This window comes from Ictalurus furcatus, chromosome 2 (assembly GCF_023375685.1).
Source record: "Ictalurus furcatus strain D&B chromosome 2, Billie_1.0, whole genome shotgun sequence".
Lineage (NCBI taxonomy): Eukaryota > Metazoa > Chordata > Actinopteri > Siluriformes > Ictaluridae > Ictalurus > Ictalurus furcatus.
Genome location: NC_071256.1, coordinates 17,603,230 through 17,621,575, shown reverse-complemented (window position 1 = coordinate 17,621,575; position 18,346 = coordinate 17,603,230). Strand labels below are relative to the sequence as shown.

The window sequence follows — 18,346 nt, the reverse complement described above, 5'->3', positions numbered from 1 at the left end:
TATCAATTGATCTCTAACTGGACAAATTGAGACTACCACTATAAAAACACTACATAAAATCGTAAAAGCGTGTTAGCTTAGATGATCCTGTGTGCCCATCCAAATTGGATCAGGAATATCTGTAAAAGGGGCCTGCTTTCCTTTCCTGCAGGGCCTTTGTATAGTATTGGATACCTATACCATCCCAGGATTGCTGAGTGCCCCCATCATTTCCCCCTATTGCATTATTAACACGGCCTTCAAGCCCTCGAACTTCATTCCTAGGTCACTACTCAGCCAGGTTCCAAACATCTGAGCCCCTTAACGTCCAGGACCCACACACCCACCAAATTCACCCACGGATACATCCGCCTGACCCCCACTGGGCATTCGGCATGAACAAGCCCCCGCTGGTCGGGCCTCCAGCCGACAGAGCTCATGATTACATGGTATTAAAGCCAATAGGTACGTTGTAATGAAGGAAGCCCTGTACAACCGCACAGTGGAGAGCGGTACATTTACATCGGTCTGAAAACCAAACTTAAAGGTACACCCATGAGGTGCATGCAAAAGCCTGATTAATGATTCACCTTTCCACAGCTAGACCCTATATAAATACATTTGTGCTGCAAATGCAAAGTCTAAATTTGAAGGAACAATGAGAAAAATAGGCAAAAAAGAAAGACAAACTCAACCAACCTGCACATGATCTCGTGGGTAAGAAGGACGCGGCACATCTCTGGGTTTTTGTCCTGGCCCTCATAAATGATTGGCTGTGAAAGAGAAAAAGCTTCATTTTTATTTCCCTTCGTGCAGAATTCTGAGCTTTTTAATCTGAAATCATGAAAACGTCATTGTCAAATAACTTTATATTGCTAATATTATCATCTGAACATGACTACACAAGTAGTGTTAATATAACTGTGACAGACCCAAGTAGGTTATTAGTCATGTTTTTGTGGTGCACAGCATGCAGTAAAATGTAACATATGCTAAAAGGTAACTCTGGTCATTAATATGTGGGCATATGGAGAGAACCAGAAGGTCTACAAACGGATGCTTTCTCCAAGCCATCCATCATGGAGCTGACGTTCCCGGTATGTTATGACGGATTATTAGCGTACACCATAACAGGCGACTAACCCACTCTCAGTCCCACACACACACCCATAATCCACCTTACAACATCCCCAATTTCACTCGCCTTTGGTCAGTCGACCCAATGCCTTGGGGGACAATACTTTCAGAATAACGACCACTTTTACATTATTGATCTCTCTCTCTCGCTCTGTCTCTTGATGCTGTCTATGTAGGCCCTCTGCCTCTTTATTAACATCCACCCAGTTGGAGAAAGGGGAGGGGATTTTGGAGAGGGGAGAACAGGTCGATATTTGTATATCATACTTGATTCACGTATCTGGCGCCAAAGTGGTCCATGATATCATCCGTAGGAAGTGGTTCCATTACTATATGTTGGTATTATCGACCTTGTGGCCTAAATTTTATTTTTGTATTCGAACACATTTTTGATATTCAGATCAGCAGAGATGAGTGTATTTACACTGAGCATAGTGAACGATGGATCCCTCTTTCATATCTATATCTATATTTATAACAAAAGACAAATCAAGACAGCAGGACTATAATCAATAAATATCTACACCTCGTGCTTTCATAGATTGTTGCTGTTTATGTGTAAGTGTGTGTGTGTGCATTACAGAAAGCATGAGGGAGGGGATTTGACAGCCGTGCATGGCTGCAGATCTCTTTTGTTGTGCTGGGGATTATAGTCTCCAGCGTGCCGCCTCTGCAGATACATTAAGACCTATTGATTGGTCTCCGGGGCTGACGCTTTTGTCGAGGACCTGTTTGCCGTATTGATCCGAGGTAGCCTGACACACCATGACAACGAGCCCTGTTGAGCCAATGGGATGTGAGGGGGTGGGACTAAAATTAGGGTCCATTTCACTAGAGAATGAAGAGGGATTGAGTGGAATTGAGTCTCAAGTGAGACTGTGTTTAGGAGAGACTTGAGTTTATAAAGACTTCTGTACATTTGTGTAACTACTCCAGGGAACTCGAAGGCTGTAAAAGTGAGTAATAGGAAAAGAGAAATCGGGCTGCCTGTAAAATCAAGGGTAGGATGAAACGCCGCAAAAAAAGAAAAAAAGAAAAAGAAAAACTCCTCGTTAAGTGACATTGCGCCAAAACTCATAAACAGTTATGGTTAAGTCTGAAAAGTGAGTTAGCATTCGATTGAGTGTTCAGTGTTCACAGCTCATCCGATGACCTCGTTGCTTCAAGATAACAGCGAACGCTTGATGAGGGGCGTTATGTTAACCAAACGGAAAACTGGAAAACTCGTATAAAACTAAAGCTTTTAGCAAAGTTTTATGAATATCGTTACTCACCTGTTTAGTCATGGAGTCTATCAACCGTACAAACAGGTCCTGCTCTGTCCTGATTCCTGTTGAATATATTTGGTTGGTTACAAAAATTATTAGCACAAAAGAAAAACATTTTGAAAAATTGTATTGTGTGGATGGTCTTTGTAGATATCAAAACATCTGTTTTGAGTTTTACGATACACACTAAAGTTGCAAAACATGTATGCTTGATGGTACCACCCCAGCAACAAGCAAAGGAACAGTTTCGTATCCATTTTAGTTCTAAGAGTATGCTGGTTTTTAACTATCAGAATTCAATAATTAGCATAATAACCTTGATACTGGCAGAAAAAATGTGGAGGCCTTGGTTAGGTTTCTGGGCTTGCTTAGTCACAAATCTGAGAACCATTTGGGGCGAGAAGGCTAGGGGCATCTTTTGTATCTGTAGTATGTATTTTTTAAGTTGGAATCTAGGTCCAATTATGTGCCTTAAATGTTTATTTTTTAAACATTTTCAGGTAAAAGATCTATACTAAAGGTAAAAAAAAAAGTGTACAATTTTTAAGAGGGTTTAAGAGTTTAAGTAGGGGTATGTTTATGAGTTTAAATAGGGGTATGTTCAGTTTCATAGTGTATACTTCTCCAGGGTCAATTACTACACCAAGCCCGTTGGTTTCTTTCTCCGTGAACACACGATACACTGGTTAAACATTTCAGTAACACGACTCAACATTCCCCTGCAAATTAAAATTAAGTAAGCATTTAGCAAAATAAATAAATAAATAAATAAATAATAATAATAATAATAATAATAATAATTTCTCCTAATGGAACATTTCAGCCATTTCAGAAAAACAAATTTGCCATAGTATCCCACATGGAGTGTGCAACATTTTGCTCGTCATGCTGCTTGGGCTGTTCATTAGCCCCCCAAACACACACACACACACACACACACACATACAAACACACACACTTAGCGAATCCAAACAAGGACCAACGCTGCAGTTAATCAAATAAATGTATTATTTATAGCGTTCCTGTCTTAAACCTGCGAGAGATGAAGCTTTCCTGCCCCTCACTGTCTCTCCGCACGCATCCACAGGCAAACTGCATATCCATCTTTACTGTTATTAGCATCACTCCACAGAGAAAAGCAGGTGGATGGGGCAGGGTTGGAGGTGGGTGAGGGGAAGAAAGGCATGATGGGAAGGCGACCCGTGGGCTAATCTCTCAGCAGGATTGTGAAATTGACATTCACATGGGATATACATACATACATATATATATATATATATATATATATATATATATATATATATATATATATATATATATACAGTGAGGGAAAAAAGTATTTGATCCCCTGCTGATTTTGTACGTTTGCCCACTGACAAAGAAATGATCAGTCTATAATTTTAATGGTAGATTTATTTGAACAGTGAGAGACAGAATAACAACAAGAAAATCCAGAAAAACGCATGTCAAAAATGTTATAAATTGATTTGCATTTTAATGAGGGAAATAAGTATTTGACCCCCTCTCAATCAGAAAGATTTCTGGCTCCCAGGTGTCTTTTATACAGGTAACGAGCTGAGATTAGGAGCACACTCTTAAAGGGAGTGCTCCTAATCTCAGCTTGTTACCTGTATAAAAGACACCTGTCCACAGAAGCAATCAATCAATCAGATTCCAAACTCTCCACCATGGCCAAGCCCAAAGAGCTCTCCAAGGATGTCAGGGACAAGATTGTAGACCTACACAAGTCTGGTATGGGCTACAAGACCATTGCCAAGCAGCTTGGTGAGAAGGTGACAACAGTTGGTGCGATTATTCGCAAATGGAAGAAACACAAAAGAACTGTCAATCTCCCTCGGCCTGGGGCTCCATGCAAGATCTCACCTCGTGGAGTTGCAATGATCATGAGAACAGTGAGGAATCAGCCCAGAACTACAACGGGAGGATCTTGTCAATGATCTCAAGGCAGCTGGGACCATAGTCACCAAGAAAACAATTGGTAACACAGTACACCGCGAAGGACTGAAATCCTGCAGCGCCCGCAAGGTCCCCCTGCTCAAGAAAGCACATATACATGCCCGTCTGAAGTTTGCCAATGAACATCTGAATGATTCAGAGGACAACTGGGTGAAAGTGTTGTGGTCAGATGAGACCAAAATGGAGCTCTTTGGCATCAACTCAACTCGCCGTGTTTGGAGGAGGAGGAATGCTGCCTATGACCCCAAGAACACCATCCCCACCGTCAAACATGGAGGTGGAAACATTATGCTTTGGGGCTGTTTTTCTGTTAAGGGGACAGGACAACTTCACCGCATCAAAAGGACGATGGACGGGGCCATGTACCGTCAAATCTTGGGTGAGAACCTCCTTCCCTCAGCCAGGGCATTGAAAATAGGTCATGGATGGGTATTCCAGCATGACAATGACCCAAAACACACGGCCAAGGCAACAAAGGAGTGGCTCAAGAAGAAGCATATTAAGGTCCTGGAGTGGCCTAGCCAGTCTCCAGACCTTAATCCCATAGAAAATCTGTGGAGGGAGCTGAAGGTTCGAGTTGCCAAATGTCAGCCTTGAAACCTTAATGACTTGGAGAAGAGCTGCAAAGAGGAGTGGGACAAAATCCCTCCTGAGATGTGTGCAAACCTGGTGGCTAACTACAAGAAACGTCTGACCTCTGTGATTGCCAACAAGGGTTTTGCCACCAAGTACTAAGTCATGTTTTGCAGAGGGGTCAAATACATTTTTCCCTCATAAAAATGCAAATCAATTTATAACATTTTTGACATGCGTTTTTCTGGATTTTTTTGTTGTTATTCTGTCTCTCACTGTTCAAATAAATCTACCATTAAAATTATAGACTGATCATTTCTTTGTCAGTGGGCAAACATACAAAATCAGCAGGGGATCAAATACTTTTTTCCCTCACTGTATATATATATATAAATTTAAAAATGAAAGCACAAAAGACAGAAAATCTTCTGCAGTGGCATACCGAATACCATTCTGAATTTAAAGAGGTGCTCGAGAACAGAGGAAGGGGACAGATGTGAATGAAATCATCCCAGCATAAACAGATGGGATCCTCAATATTCTTCCAGATGTGCAAAGACATAAAGTCGGGCGCAAAAGCCCAAAATCGCTACCGAGAACTGTTTTACCGCATCAGTTATTTAGAAAATCATATTTCTCAACAAAGACTTTGAACTTGTATAAAGTCCAAAGCAATATGTGTGAAGTGTAATATAAATTATTTGGAATAATTAAGACAATGAATTGTATGTGTTAGGAGAATACATGTGTAAGAAAGAATTTTTAGATAGATAGATAAAATAAAACAACCAAATTCAATAAATAAATGAATGTAAAGTGAATACACAGGTAGATTTTAGTTTCATAAGAACATTGTTCAAACCGTTTGAAAATGAAAGAAAATGTTTCTGGGTGTTTTTGTTTGTTTGTTTGTTTGTTTGTTTGTTTTTATAACATTGACTAAATGTTCAGTCGCCTTAACTGGTGGGTTTGGTGGTTTCTTACCATTACTGTAGAGGAGCTGTAACCTGTAGTGGATGCCATTGTTGGTCTTTTCACCGTTATATTCCTAAAACAGGAGAAGAATGAAATGAACAAAAAAGATGTCAGAATGGACAAAAAAGAAGATAAGTCCAAGACAGACCCATATACACACGTATAAAATGGCTTAAACCATTTTAGGCCTGATGCTAGCATGGGTTAACCCTCTGAATCGCAATGACCATCATATTTAGGAATACTTCTAAACTGAATAATTAGACATTATAATTAACAGCTCTTCTTTGTGGTTTTTACAGATATATAAATTAGATAGAAACACTAATACAGCCTCTTGATTTTTTTATTATTTTTTTGCAAACTTGCTTTTTCAGACTTGGCTTTTTCACCAGGCCAATTTCAACCACAGTTTAATGTATTTCCATATCATTGGAAGAGCCCTAATTCCAGTGTGTTTGGAAGTCCACAAGTTGTCTTAGTTAGGTCTAGTTTTTTTCTGACTGTCAATAAGTGCAACGTTGGCCAAATAGAGGCAGTCAGCACTCTTCTCCAAGCACAGAATCACCCTCACCTTCACTAATTAATCACACGATTGGCATAGATCTGGGTAATGAGGTGGGAACTGTCCATTATTACATTATGATGGACTCTGAACATGTGCATATAACCACCTGGTAGCGGTATAAAAACATTATACGTGGTATGTTTAGGTCAGGGGTCATGAACCAAGTGATTACAGTATTTCAGCGGACATGAGATTAGCTAAAGACGTTAGGTCAGAAAGGAGAGAGCTTTCACAGATTTTTCATTTTATTTTCCTTTTCTGGGCTGATTAGAGAACTGACAACATGGCTTGTTTAAAGAAAAGTTGATGATGAAGTTGACGATGTTGATTGTAGATGCCGTTCAGTCGTGTTGCTTATTCACAGTTCGAGGTGAGTCCGAGGTGAAGAAAATACCTAATACGTGACCCCTAGACTGTAATCTTTACATGATTTTGAAAGATGTACAAAAATCTATGCAAATGTGACCCTGTGCTGCTTCCTCTCATTCTCTCTCTCTCTCTCTCATTGCCAAGATTTGTGGTGATGTCTTGGCAGAGTCCCAGACCGAGTCAGGAGAGGAGGTGTGTGTGTATGTGTGTGTGTGTGTGTGTGTGTGTGTGTGTTGGGGGTCGTATCGGGGGTCGAGGCGGAGGTGAACAGACAGTGAGGACGGACGAGTGACCGTGCCAGCTGGACACTGTCCCGCCCCAAGCCGGGGGCGGAGCTGTTCCCTGTAACCTTTTTACCGATAACAACACACACGCGCTCGGACACAAACACATACGCACGCGCACAGCAGGCCTAGCAGGACTACCTCCTGACACACACAACACACACACTGCGAGGTTGGCAGGACCAGAGGGTGAGGAGGCGACGATTAATCATTCGGTCATTGACAGAAGACGAAAATCTCACACACACACACACACACACACACACACACACACAGACACACACACACAGAGAGAGTTCAATAAGATGAGGGATGATTTTAAGATTTTGAAAAAATGAATAAAAGTAATAAAGCAATGTATTTGACAAATGTTATAAGACACAACTATTTGCTTTCCTTTCCATTTTTTTGCATGTGTGTGTGTGTGTGTGTGTGTGTGTGTGTGTGTTTATGAGTCGGGTCTCTTTACTGCCCCCTACAGGCATGCTTAGGTATTTTAACATCGAACACTGGCATAAAACATTCAGAAAGGAGACACAAGGGCTGAAGAAATCACCTTTATACATCTGTTTGTGTTTATTCATTATAGCAAGCCTAATCTCTACATGTTATTAATGTCAAATAGTGTGCAATGGATATAATTTGTGTTATTACACAGTTATAACCGTGTAATTAACCATGTAATGTTAATAGATGTGTATTAATCCTAATAATAATCCCTATTTAATAATCCCTGTTAAATACATTAAAATATTTAGAATAAAGTCTAATCAGTGACTTTACTTAGGGACCACTCACTTTGTCTTTCTCCACAAAGTCAACGTAGGATGTCCTCTCGATTTCCACCGGCTGCCCCTGCCGATCGTACAGCGCCAACACAAAGTGGAAGAAGTTGGATTTGCGCAGGTTGGAGGGAGGCTGCTTCTCGTAGTGAGCTCGGGCCAAACCGACACCGCTGTACAGAGATAAGAAGAGAAGAAAAGAGACGAGAAGAGAAGAGATGAGATCAGTTTTGGCTCTCATTCTTCATTCTTTTATCATTCTTCACCAAGAAAACGGATGGACATTACGGGATGAACAACACCAGATATATTCTGACAGGATTTCTTTCTTTGGCTTGTACTGCATCTGACCCGTGTGTGTGTTTGTGTAAGTGTGTGTGTATGTAGGAATATTGTAGGCTCCGTCTGATGCTGGACGTTTTGGCAGCCTCTCCTTTACACTAACCCTATCAGTCATATGCATCTCTCCATGGCTTGACCAATAGGAAGCCCTGATCAGGTCATATGTGCTCGCATAATTATCCATTCATGCACCAGAAGGGGGCCTGGGGGTGGGGGGGTTCGTTGGGTTCGGGTTGCAGGGTGTTTCACAGCCTCACACCTATTGCACCCGATCAACCCTGTCAATCACTTGGTGTGTACACGCAGAGAGAGAGAGAGAGAGAGAGAGAGAGAGAGAGAGAGAGATAGTATGAAGACATAGAAAGAAAATAAAGAATTGAGCAGACAGATAGACAGACAGATAGATAGGCAGCTAGATAGATAGATAGATAGACAGACAGACAGACAGACAGACAGATGGAGAGATAGATATTCTGTGGAAACCCCTTAAAGGTTTGATGTAGAACCACACAACAAGTAGAAACCTTTTAGAAGGCTTTTATTATCCAAAGAACCCTTCAAGAAACCTTTTTTTCTAAGAGTGTAAAACTTGTCCCACTCACTTATCCAGGTATTATATGCTAGCTTTTCATCAAAAAAGGTTCTTTAAGTGATTGTTGAATAATTATTGCATGGAGAACCGAATAACTGTCATAATCCGAGAACTGTCATAAAATATAAATAAATGTGTGATTTGTACAATTTGAACATTAATCTACTCTTATCTCCTTATCACTCACTACAGACTACATCCAACAGAACTAACACACAATTAGAATATAGAAATTAACACACACACACACACTCTCTCTCTCTCTCTCTCTCTCTCTCTCTCGCTCCCGACACTTTGATCTTTATGTGCACCCATCGACATGGAAACCTCATTAAAGTTATTATTTTAATTATAGTAATTGCTGCTACATCCACTTCAGCAGCAGAGTGACAGGTGAGAGGTCGTATACACACACACATACACACAAACACACATACACACACACACACTCACTCACACAGTAACTTACATGCTCACTTGTGACACACATTCTGATACACACTCTCTCTCTCTCTCTCTCTCTCTCTCTCTCTTTCACACACACACACACAGCTGCATTAATGTGAGGGGAGAGAGCACAGTAGAGCAGCAGTCGGCAGGAGTTCAAAAAACAACAACATCATCATCAACAACAACAACAACAGAAACACACACACGTATAAACTTGTGTTTAAATTACAGAGATTTTCAGAGTATATCAAAGCGAAATAAATCTGTTGTTTATGTAAAATACTGAAGTTGGTCATTTTTTATGTCTGTCTATGTGTGTGTGTGTGTGTGTCTTCAGTATTTGACATACAGCTGTATCAGTAATAGTGTGTGTCTGTCAGAGATTGAAATAAAATAAGAAATAGACAGACAGACAGACAGACAGATAGATAGATAGATAGATAGATAGATAGATAGATAGATAGATAGATAGATAAGAAAAGAAAGAAAGAAAGAAGGCCGAACGGACAGACACACAGATAGACAGCGAGAAAAGAAAAAGTATACAGTATCTCACAAAAGTGAGTACACCCCTCACATTTTTGTAAATATTTGATTATATCTTTTCATGTGACAACACTGAAGAAATGACACTTTGCTACAATGTAAAGTAGTGAGTGTACAGCTTGTGTAACAGTGTAAATTTGCTGTCCCCTCAAAATAACTCAACACACAGCCATTAATGTCTAAACCGCTGGCAACAAAAGTGAGTACACCCCTAAGTGAAAATGTCCAAATTGGGCCCAATTAGCCATTTTCCCTCCCCGGTGTCATGTGACTTGTTAGTGTTACAAGGTCTCAGTTGTGAATGGGGAGCAGGTGTGTTAAATTTGGTGTCATCTCTCTCACACTCCCTCATACTGGTCACTGGAAGTTCAACATGGCACCTCATGGCAAAGAACTCTCTGAGAATCTGAAAAAAAGAATTGTTGCTCTACATAAAGATGGCCTAGGCTATAAGAAGATTGCCAAGACCCTGACACTGAGCTGCAGCACGGTGGCCAAGACTATACAGTGGTTTAACAGGACAGGTTCCACTCAGAACAGGCCTCGCCATGGTTGACCAAAGAAGTTGAGTGCACGTGCTCAGCGTCATATCCAGAGGTTGTCTTTGGGAAATAGACGTATGAGTGCTGCCAACATTGCTTCAGAGGTTGAAGGGGTGAGGGGTCAGCCTGTCAGTGCTCAGACCATATGCCACACACTGCATCAAATGGGTCTGCATGGCTGTTGTCCCAGAAAGAAGCCTCTTCTAAAGATGATGCACAAGAAAGCTGTAAACAGTTTGCTGAAGACAAGCAGACTAAGGACATGGATTACTGGAACCGTGTCCTGTGGTCTGATGAGACCAAGATAAACTTATTTGGTTCAGATGGTGTCAAGCGTGTGTGGCAGCAACCAGGTGAGAAGTACAAAGACAAGTGTGTCTTGCCTACAGTCAAGCATGGTCTGGGGCTGCATGAGTGCTGCCGGCACTGGGGAGCTACAGTTCATTGAGGGAACCATGAATGCCAACATGTACTGTGATATACTGAAGCAGAGCATGATCCCCTCCCTTCAGAGACTTGGCCGCAGAGTAGTATTCCAGCATGATAACGACCCCAAACACACCTCCAAGACGACCACTGCCTTGCTAAAGAAGCTGAGGGTGAAGGTGATGGACTGGCCAAGCATGTCTCCAGACCTAAACCCTATTGAGAATCTGTGGGGCATCCTCAAACGGAAGGTGGAGGAGCACAAGGTCTCTAACATCCACCAGCTCCGTGATGTCGTAATGGAGGAGTGGAAGAGGACTCCAGTGGCAACCTGTGAAGCTCTGGTGAACTCCATGCCCAATAGGGTTAAGGCAGTGCTGGAAAATAATGGTGGCCACACAAAATATTGACACTTTGGGCCCAATTTGGACATTTTCACTTAGGGGTGTTCTCACTTTTGTTGGCAGCGGTTTAGACATTAATGGCTGTGTGTTGAGTTATTTTGAGGGGACAGCAAATTTACACTGTTACACAAGCTGTACACTCACTACTTTACATTGTAGCAAAGTGTCATTTCTTCAGTGTTGTCACATTAAAAGATATAATCAAATATTTACAAAAATGTTAGGGATGTACTTACTTTTGTGAGATACTGTACATATACAGCTGCATCAGCAACAGTATGTATCTTTGAAATAAAGAAAGAAAGAAAGCATAACTGCAGTTTGTCTGTCTTGTTTAGTTTGACTGGTAACAGTATGTGTGTGTGTGTGTGTGTGTGTGTGTGTGTGTGTGTGTGTGTGTGTGTCTCTCTCTCTCTCTCTCTCTCTCTCTCTCTGTAGTCCTGCCCTCTGTTTACACAAATATGATGCAAGAACAGAGATGATCCGTTCTGGCACAGAGCCATCACACTGATATGAACAATAATCGTAGATCTGCCCAGGTCTTGCTCTATTTCTCTGGGGTGGTTTTCTCTCGCTCCTGTTCTCTCCTCTTTTCTCTCCTCTTTTCTTTCCTCTCTTCTTTCCTCTTTTCTCTCTGCTTTAATGTTTCCTGAGTCTGACCTCACTTTGACTCTGTGGATAAATCATGTGAGTCTTCTGAAATAATGCTAATCTCAATACATTTACAGTGTCATTCAATATAATATGTTGTGTTGATACAGTGTGACACTGTACAAAGCTCTGATTGGTTGAGGTGAGACTAAGGAGCGGGGCAAGCTCTGTAACTCACAGCCTCACTCATTTCAGTTAGGCTCTGCTAATCACTGATACTGTGTCTCAAATAAATAGCACTTTGTTCAACTTTTTTGGGAAACTGGAAATTTATACACATAAAGAGACCAGATTGTTTTTTTTAAAGATTATATTTATATTTTATACTGTTATATTTTTTTGTTACGTAAGTGACTTCTGTGTAAAAGACTGACTTTTACTTTACTCAAGGTTTCAGTAGCGGGTTTGAAAAAGAAAAATGTCTAAATAATAATGATGAAAATAATAAAATATGTATGCTCCTGATTTCTGACCTCCCAATTTAAGAATTTAGCTTCATTTAATTTAAACCAGTTAATAAATCAAAAAATATGCAATAAGATTTATTTTTAATTCCACAAATGTTCAAAATGGAGTACAAGGCGCTCCGTAGTGGTACAACTATCTAAAGTTTTGATGAGTGATACAAGCTTGGTTGTAAAAGCGTAATTGCAAATTGTTATAAAATAAAAATTATATATATATATATATATATATATATATATATATATATATATAGATAGATAGATAGATAGATAGATAGATATAGATATAGATGAAAACTTTAAACATATAGTATTTTAATAAATAACAAATACATTTGTTTTATTTTATTACTAAACATATTACATCTATAAATACTCTATATAATTTTATAAATAAGTGTATATTGTTTATAATTATTTATGATATAATCATAAAATATATCTATAAATAATGAATACCAAAAAATGTAAAAATATTTTTTTCTTCAGCGTGTTTCCACATCCTGGAAATACAAATGTTCCAAGCACACACACACACACACACACACACACACAGAGAGAGAGAGAGAGAGAGAGAGAGAGAGAGAGAGAAATCCAAATGGCAGTTCATCATGAGCTCAGTTCTGGAAGATACTGCATGACGAGGACAAAATATAAAGGACAAAAGTAATATAAAATCCATATAAAAAAGTCCACACACACATAAACACACACACTATCTCTCTCTCGCTCTCTCTCAGCCAGCTGACAGCACCGTCAGAAATGTCAGAAACGTAATACACTAGTTCCATATCCACAGCAGTGTGTTAGCGGTGTGAGCGCTCCCGGCTAACGGCTAATTTGGTGGTAATTGCGGCGAGACGAGCACGAGCTGCGTTCAGGCCCGGAGCTGCTCTGTTAAATTACACAAAAGTGTTTCACACGCTAAACACATGAAATTGAAAATGTGATGGCACGAGGACTTCAATGTTTACCCATGAGGGGTTTAACAATAATTACGCTCGTGTGCGACAAGTTTTCACGCCGTGTGTGCGTGTTAATTCCTCCACACACTCGCTGTCAGAGCCGGACCTCTGACTGAGAGCTCAATAATATCCAAATGAAGGGGTGTGTGTGTGTGTGTGTATGGTGTCATAGAATGTGTGTACGAGTGTGTATTTGCGTTATTGTGCAATTGTGTATTGTGTAATTCAAATCCGAAAGCAGTTTACTAGTAACGCTACCAAACACTACGCTAATTATTGTATTATGCCATTAGCAAAGATTGCTAACAAGCAAGCTAAGACTACACTAACTATTATGTTCTGTACTTAAAGCCAGGCTAGTAAAACACCTCACCTTTTGGCTAATTATTATGTTGTGGAATTAAAATTCTGAGCTACTTCACTAGTAAGTTAGCAAGCATTAAGCTAATTGTTATAGCTAAAATATGCTAGCAATGATATTCTGCACCTGAAACTAGTCGCCACTTTGCTTAAGTAGCTAACATTATGCTGATTGTTATATTATTCTGTTGAGCTAGTTTGCTAGCAGGCAAACATTAACATTAACCTTAACATTAACATTATGCTAGCTGGTATATTAAAAGTGCTAGCAATCCAGCTCATATCAGCTAAACTTCTGAGGTAATGTGTGTGTATGCTGTTTTCCTTTGGTTTGTTGTAGCTGCACCTGCCACACACACACACACAGACACACACACACACACACACACACACACACACACTTCCAAATATCATTAGCAGGCTACAGCTGAAGCTGTTAGTCGGTCACCTTTATGTTTCTAATGGAGTATTATGGAGGCAGCTGGAGGGAAACACTTGTTCCTACCATGTTACATGCCTGCACTCGCCACTGTTTAACAGGTGTTGGACGAAAAGGTGACAGAGTGTGTGTTTTTAACGTTTCCTGGTCATTTGTGTTGCACATGTTTTACATTAAGTAAAAGACGGATTAACGAAACGCTTAATAATCAGGCATTTCTGATAGTTCAGCTGTAATATTTCCCAGACGTCCTGGTTTTCTGACTGAGCCACTGAAACATGTTCTGATTATTTTTGTTGTTGTTGTTTTGTCATGTGGCAACACTAATTTAAGACATTAAGCTAAAAGCACAGTCTTGATCTTATAACATTGCCACTGTTAGCTAGTTTGCCAGAAATCTTGGTAAGCTCCTTAATATCAGCTAAGCTTTAGCTACACATTAGCATGGTGATAGATGCTAGCTTGTCACAGTACTAAAAACTAGTATTTTAAAATACTGTATAAGTTTTGTATCTTATGCAAGTAGAAAGAATGTCCATCCATCCATCCATTTTCTGTACCGCTTATGCTACAAAAAATCCACAGGATATTTAGCTTATCCTACAGGGTTGCAGAGAACCTGGAGAGTATCTCAGGGAGCATGAGGCACAAGGTGGGGTACACCCTGGACAGGGTTCCAATCCATTGCAGGGCACAATCTCATACACATTCACACACCCATTTATATGCTACAGACACTATGGACATGCCAATCAGCCTACAATGCATGTCTTTGGACTGGGGGAGGAAACCGGAGTACCCAGAAGAAACCCCTGCAATACAGGGAGAACATGCAAACTCCGCACACACAGGGCCACAGTGGGAATCAAACCCTCAACCCTAGAGGTGTGAGGCGAACATGTTAACCGCTAAGCCACCGTACACACTCTGTTTAAAAAAAAAAAAAAAAAAAAAAAAAAAAAGAATGGAACGAGGTAAAACATTTGTTTAGCTTTAACGTCATATAGTCAGCATTTTGCGATAGAAAATGTCTCAGGTAGCCTACGGTTACTGTCTAACTGTATTAGTGTGTAAAAAAAAACATTCCAGAAATGAAAAATATACCCTGGATTTTTCATATTATGTTTCTTTTTTTGGAAGTCTAACAATCTTTAAGACACTGTAGTTGGCCTGTAGTTCTACTTCTTCTTTTTATTATTATTATTATTATTATTATTATTATTATTATTTGCTCTAGCTACCTCAGGGACCTATTTTCAAAATGTCCGCTGCTTCACTTAGCTAGTCCAACAGCCTAAACGTAGCCAGTTGATGTTTGCAACAAAAATCGGCTAGCTAATTTTCCTAATGCTGCATGTTATAACACACACAAGCTAATGCTAGTTGCTCCTGTAACTTTAAGAAATACAACTTTTACACAGATCTTTAGGCAATGTAAAATCTTGCTAGTAAACTTTTTTATTTGTTCTATATTTATTCTATATTCACTTTTAATCGGCTTCTCATTGGTGTGTGTGTACTGATAACATCAGCTGGCTTGATCTTGAAATTTTATATCTATGGTGGAAACACTGATAATCTGATAAGCTGATAATCACTGTTAAACACTTTCCTCAGGAGAAATAGTGCCCAATCCTACACCTTGAGGAGAGCTACATCCATGCCTGGTGATACGCTCAGACAATGGTTTGGTATCCATAGAAACCAATCAGAACCTTAACGTGTTAACCAAAGCAAACTGAGTCTTAAAATGTGCCGACTATTTTCTTAATACACTCAGCTACACCAATCGCTCTCTAAGTAGGGTCTGGGGAACCCCAGGGATCCGTGAAGCATAGTCAGAGTGTCTGTGATTTTTATTCTTTTTTTTTTTTTTTTTTTGTGGTGGAAATCACCTCCCACATTATGAAAGTCATTATATTTAGGGGTCCAAGCACCAAACTAATGACCTAATGTGTTTTTTCAGTGGAATGTTCAGGAAAGTATTATTTGAAGAAAAAAAATGTTTATAGCAAATAATGTTCATGAAATAAATTCCTACTTAGGTGTGTAAGTGAAATATATTTTTACAGTTAAAGAGGTTGGCTGCAAACGGTTTAAGAAACACTGGGTTACACCACAGTCGCATGAGTAGGCAAAATAACAGCACTTTGCTTCGGTTCAAAGAAAGCAACAAAGTCAAGTACCGTGTGTGGGTTTTTGTTGTTGTTGTTGTTGTTTTACAAATGCTTTTCATTTATGCAGACTAATGAAGCATGTAATAAGCTGCCCGCTCTCTTAATGTGCTATTTGATACTAATGGACATATTTCTTACTGTATACTGTTTGTCCAGCTGCACAAGTGAGCAAACACACATGAAGTCAACGTTTGTATCACGTAGATTTCATGTGGAGTGAGCTTTTTTTGAAGACTGTTGTGGTGTGATACAAGATGTCATGTTTAATATGGTCCTAAAAAGGAGATTAAAATGGTATTCAAATGGACCAACAGCAGCGTCTTTTAACGGGTGAATTTATGTCTGATTTAATAACAGTGGGAAATGGGCTCTATTAGCGTGTCCATTCAGAGGTTCAGCTCTACTCGACCTCCCAGCTTCCTGTCCTAGTGTCTCACGTACAGTAGACTTCGCCTACGTTGCAGGTTTACGTCCATTTTTCAGACGGGGTAAAGAGATGGCGGCTGGATAACAGGACACTCTAACGAATTTGTCCTGAATCGCGCTTTCTCGTTCTTTCTGTGTCCCTGTCTCGTTCCTGCTCTAAACCCCAGGGTCTGGACTTCATTAGGTCCAAACCCTTCCTCCCCTCCACCACCTCCACCTCCTCCTTCTCCTTGTAGACAGAACAGAGGCGATATAATTCACTTTGCCAGGTTTTACAGTGTGGGGTAGGGGACTAGAGAAGGGTCAAGTGAAATAGTGAAATCTGTTCCCCAGCTGTGTGCTCACCCCGCAGCCTAAAAAACAGAATGAGAGAGAGAGATAGAGAGAGAGAGAGAGAGAGAGAGAGAGAGAGGGAGATACTTGGGGGAAAATAACCCCCCTGCCGAGACAGTCTATTGAAATTGCTCTGTCTGTCTCCACCTTTCCTTCCATCAAGACTAATCCAGTTTGCATCAGATTCCTGAGTAAACCGCCCTCACACGTTGAACACAGTATGTCAACACACACACGCATGCACACACACACACACACACTATAGGTGTGTGTGTATATATATATATATACATACATACATATATATATATATATATATATATATATATATATATATATATATGTCTACATGTACGCGCTGCTTAGAAGCTCCACAATCCCAACCCTGAACCCAAAACACCATAAATAAATCTTTTCTTTCGGTGTCTCAGTTCTTTTCTCGTGAACGAGGACTCGCTCTCTAATCTGCACTTCCTCTCCAAGCAGCTCATCAGCACCTCAGAGGAGTGTAAAACCACACCTGTACCTCACACACGTCAGTCTTGACAGCACCAAGCACAAAGTGTTGCTCAGTCGTTCATTCATTCATTTCTAATTAAAAATAAAATCAAGTCTGGAAGATCTTTTGTAATCATCCACATATTAATTAATTAATAGTCCTCTCAATATAGTGCACTTCTTAATTGTTATTATTATTATTACTGTTATTATTATTATTATTGTTGCTGTTGTTGTTGTTGTTATTATTATTGTTGTTTTTATTATTATTATTTAGTCATTCTTGATATGCATTACCTAATTATGACCTAATAGGCTATAATAAAAGGTAATTTGATTATTTAATTGTAAAACCTTCATCTAGCATCTAAATAATGATTTTCTTTCTCCTAAACTCTTCATAAATCATAAATCTCCTGCTCGTAAATATTTATTATGATTCATATAATATGTTTTTTAAACTCATGTTGGATTAATATAAGCTGGAACTTATAATGCATATGTGCAAGTAATCAAAAGGCAATAAATAAAGCAAATGTCTCAGAAACTGGTTTGTTCTTGAATATAAATATAAATGCTCCCGTCGAATAGTTCATTTATTCCATGTTGTTGTTGTTGTTGTTGTTGTTATTTTACCCATATATCCGGCATATGATATCAATTAACGCATTTGAATATTTTAACATATTTTAATAACATCCAATACAATAAAAACAGCTCTAAATCTAAAACTTGTGTATTTTGGATTTTTACTGTTGTACTTGTAATATTAAACACACATTAACTCAAAAGAAAAGTGCACGTGAGGATGATAATAAC

The 18,346-nt window shown here is 39.5% G+C and overlaps 1 protein-coding gene across 6 annotated transcripts in view; it reads right to left on the bottom strand.

Moving 5' to 3' along the window:
- The window catches only part of LOC128624049 (transcription factor COE3), a 103,710-nt gene that overhangs the window by 83,361 nt on the left and 2,003 nt on the right, over positions 1–18,346 (bottom strand). For all 6 annotated transcript variants that reach the window (XM_053651371.1, XM_053651347.1, XM_053651363.1 and 3 more), the window contains exons 2-5: positions 7,929–8,085; positions 5,919–5,982; positions 2,391–2,446; positions 679–752 (exon numbers count right to left, since the gene is read on the bottom strand). In XM_053651371.1, coding sequence (XP_053507346.1) covers positions 679–752; positions 2,391–2,446; positions 5,919–5,982; positions 7,929–8,085 — 351 coding nt within the window. The remainder of the gene's footprint in view (positions 1–678; positions 753–2,390; positions 2,447–5,918; positions 5,983–7,928; positions 8,086–18,346) is intronic.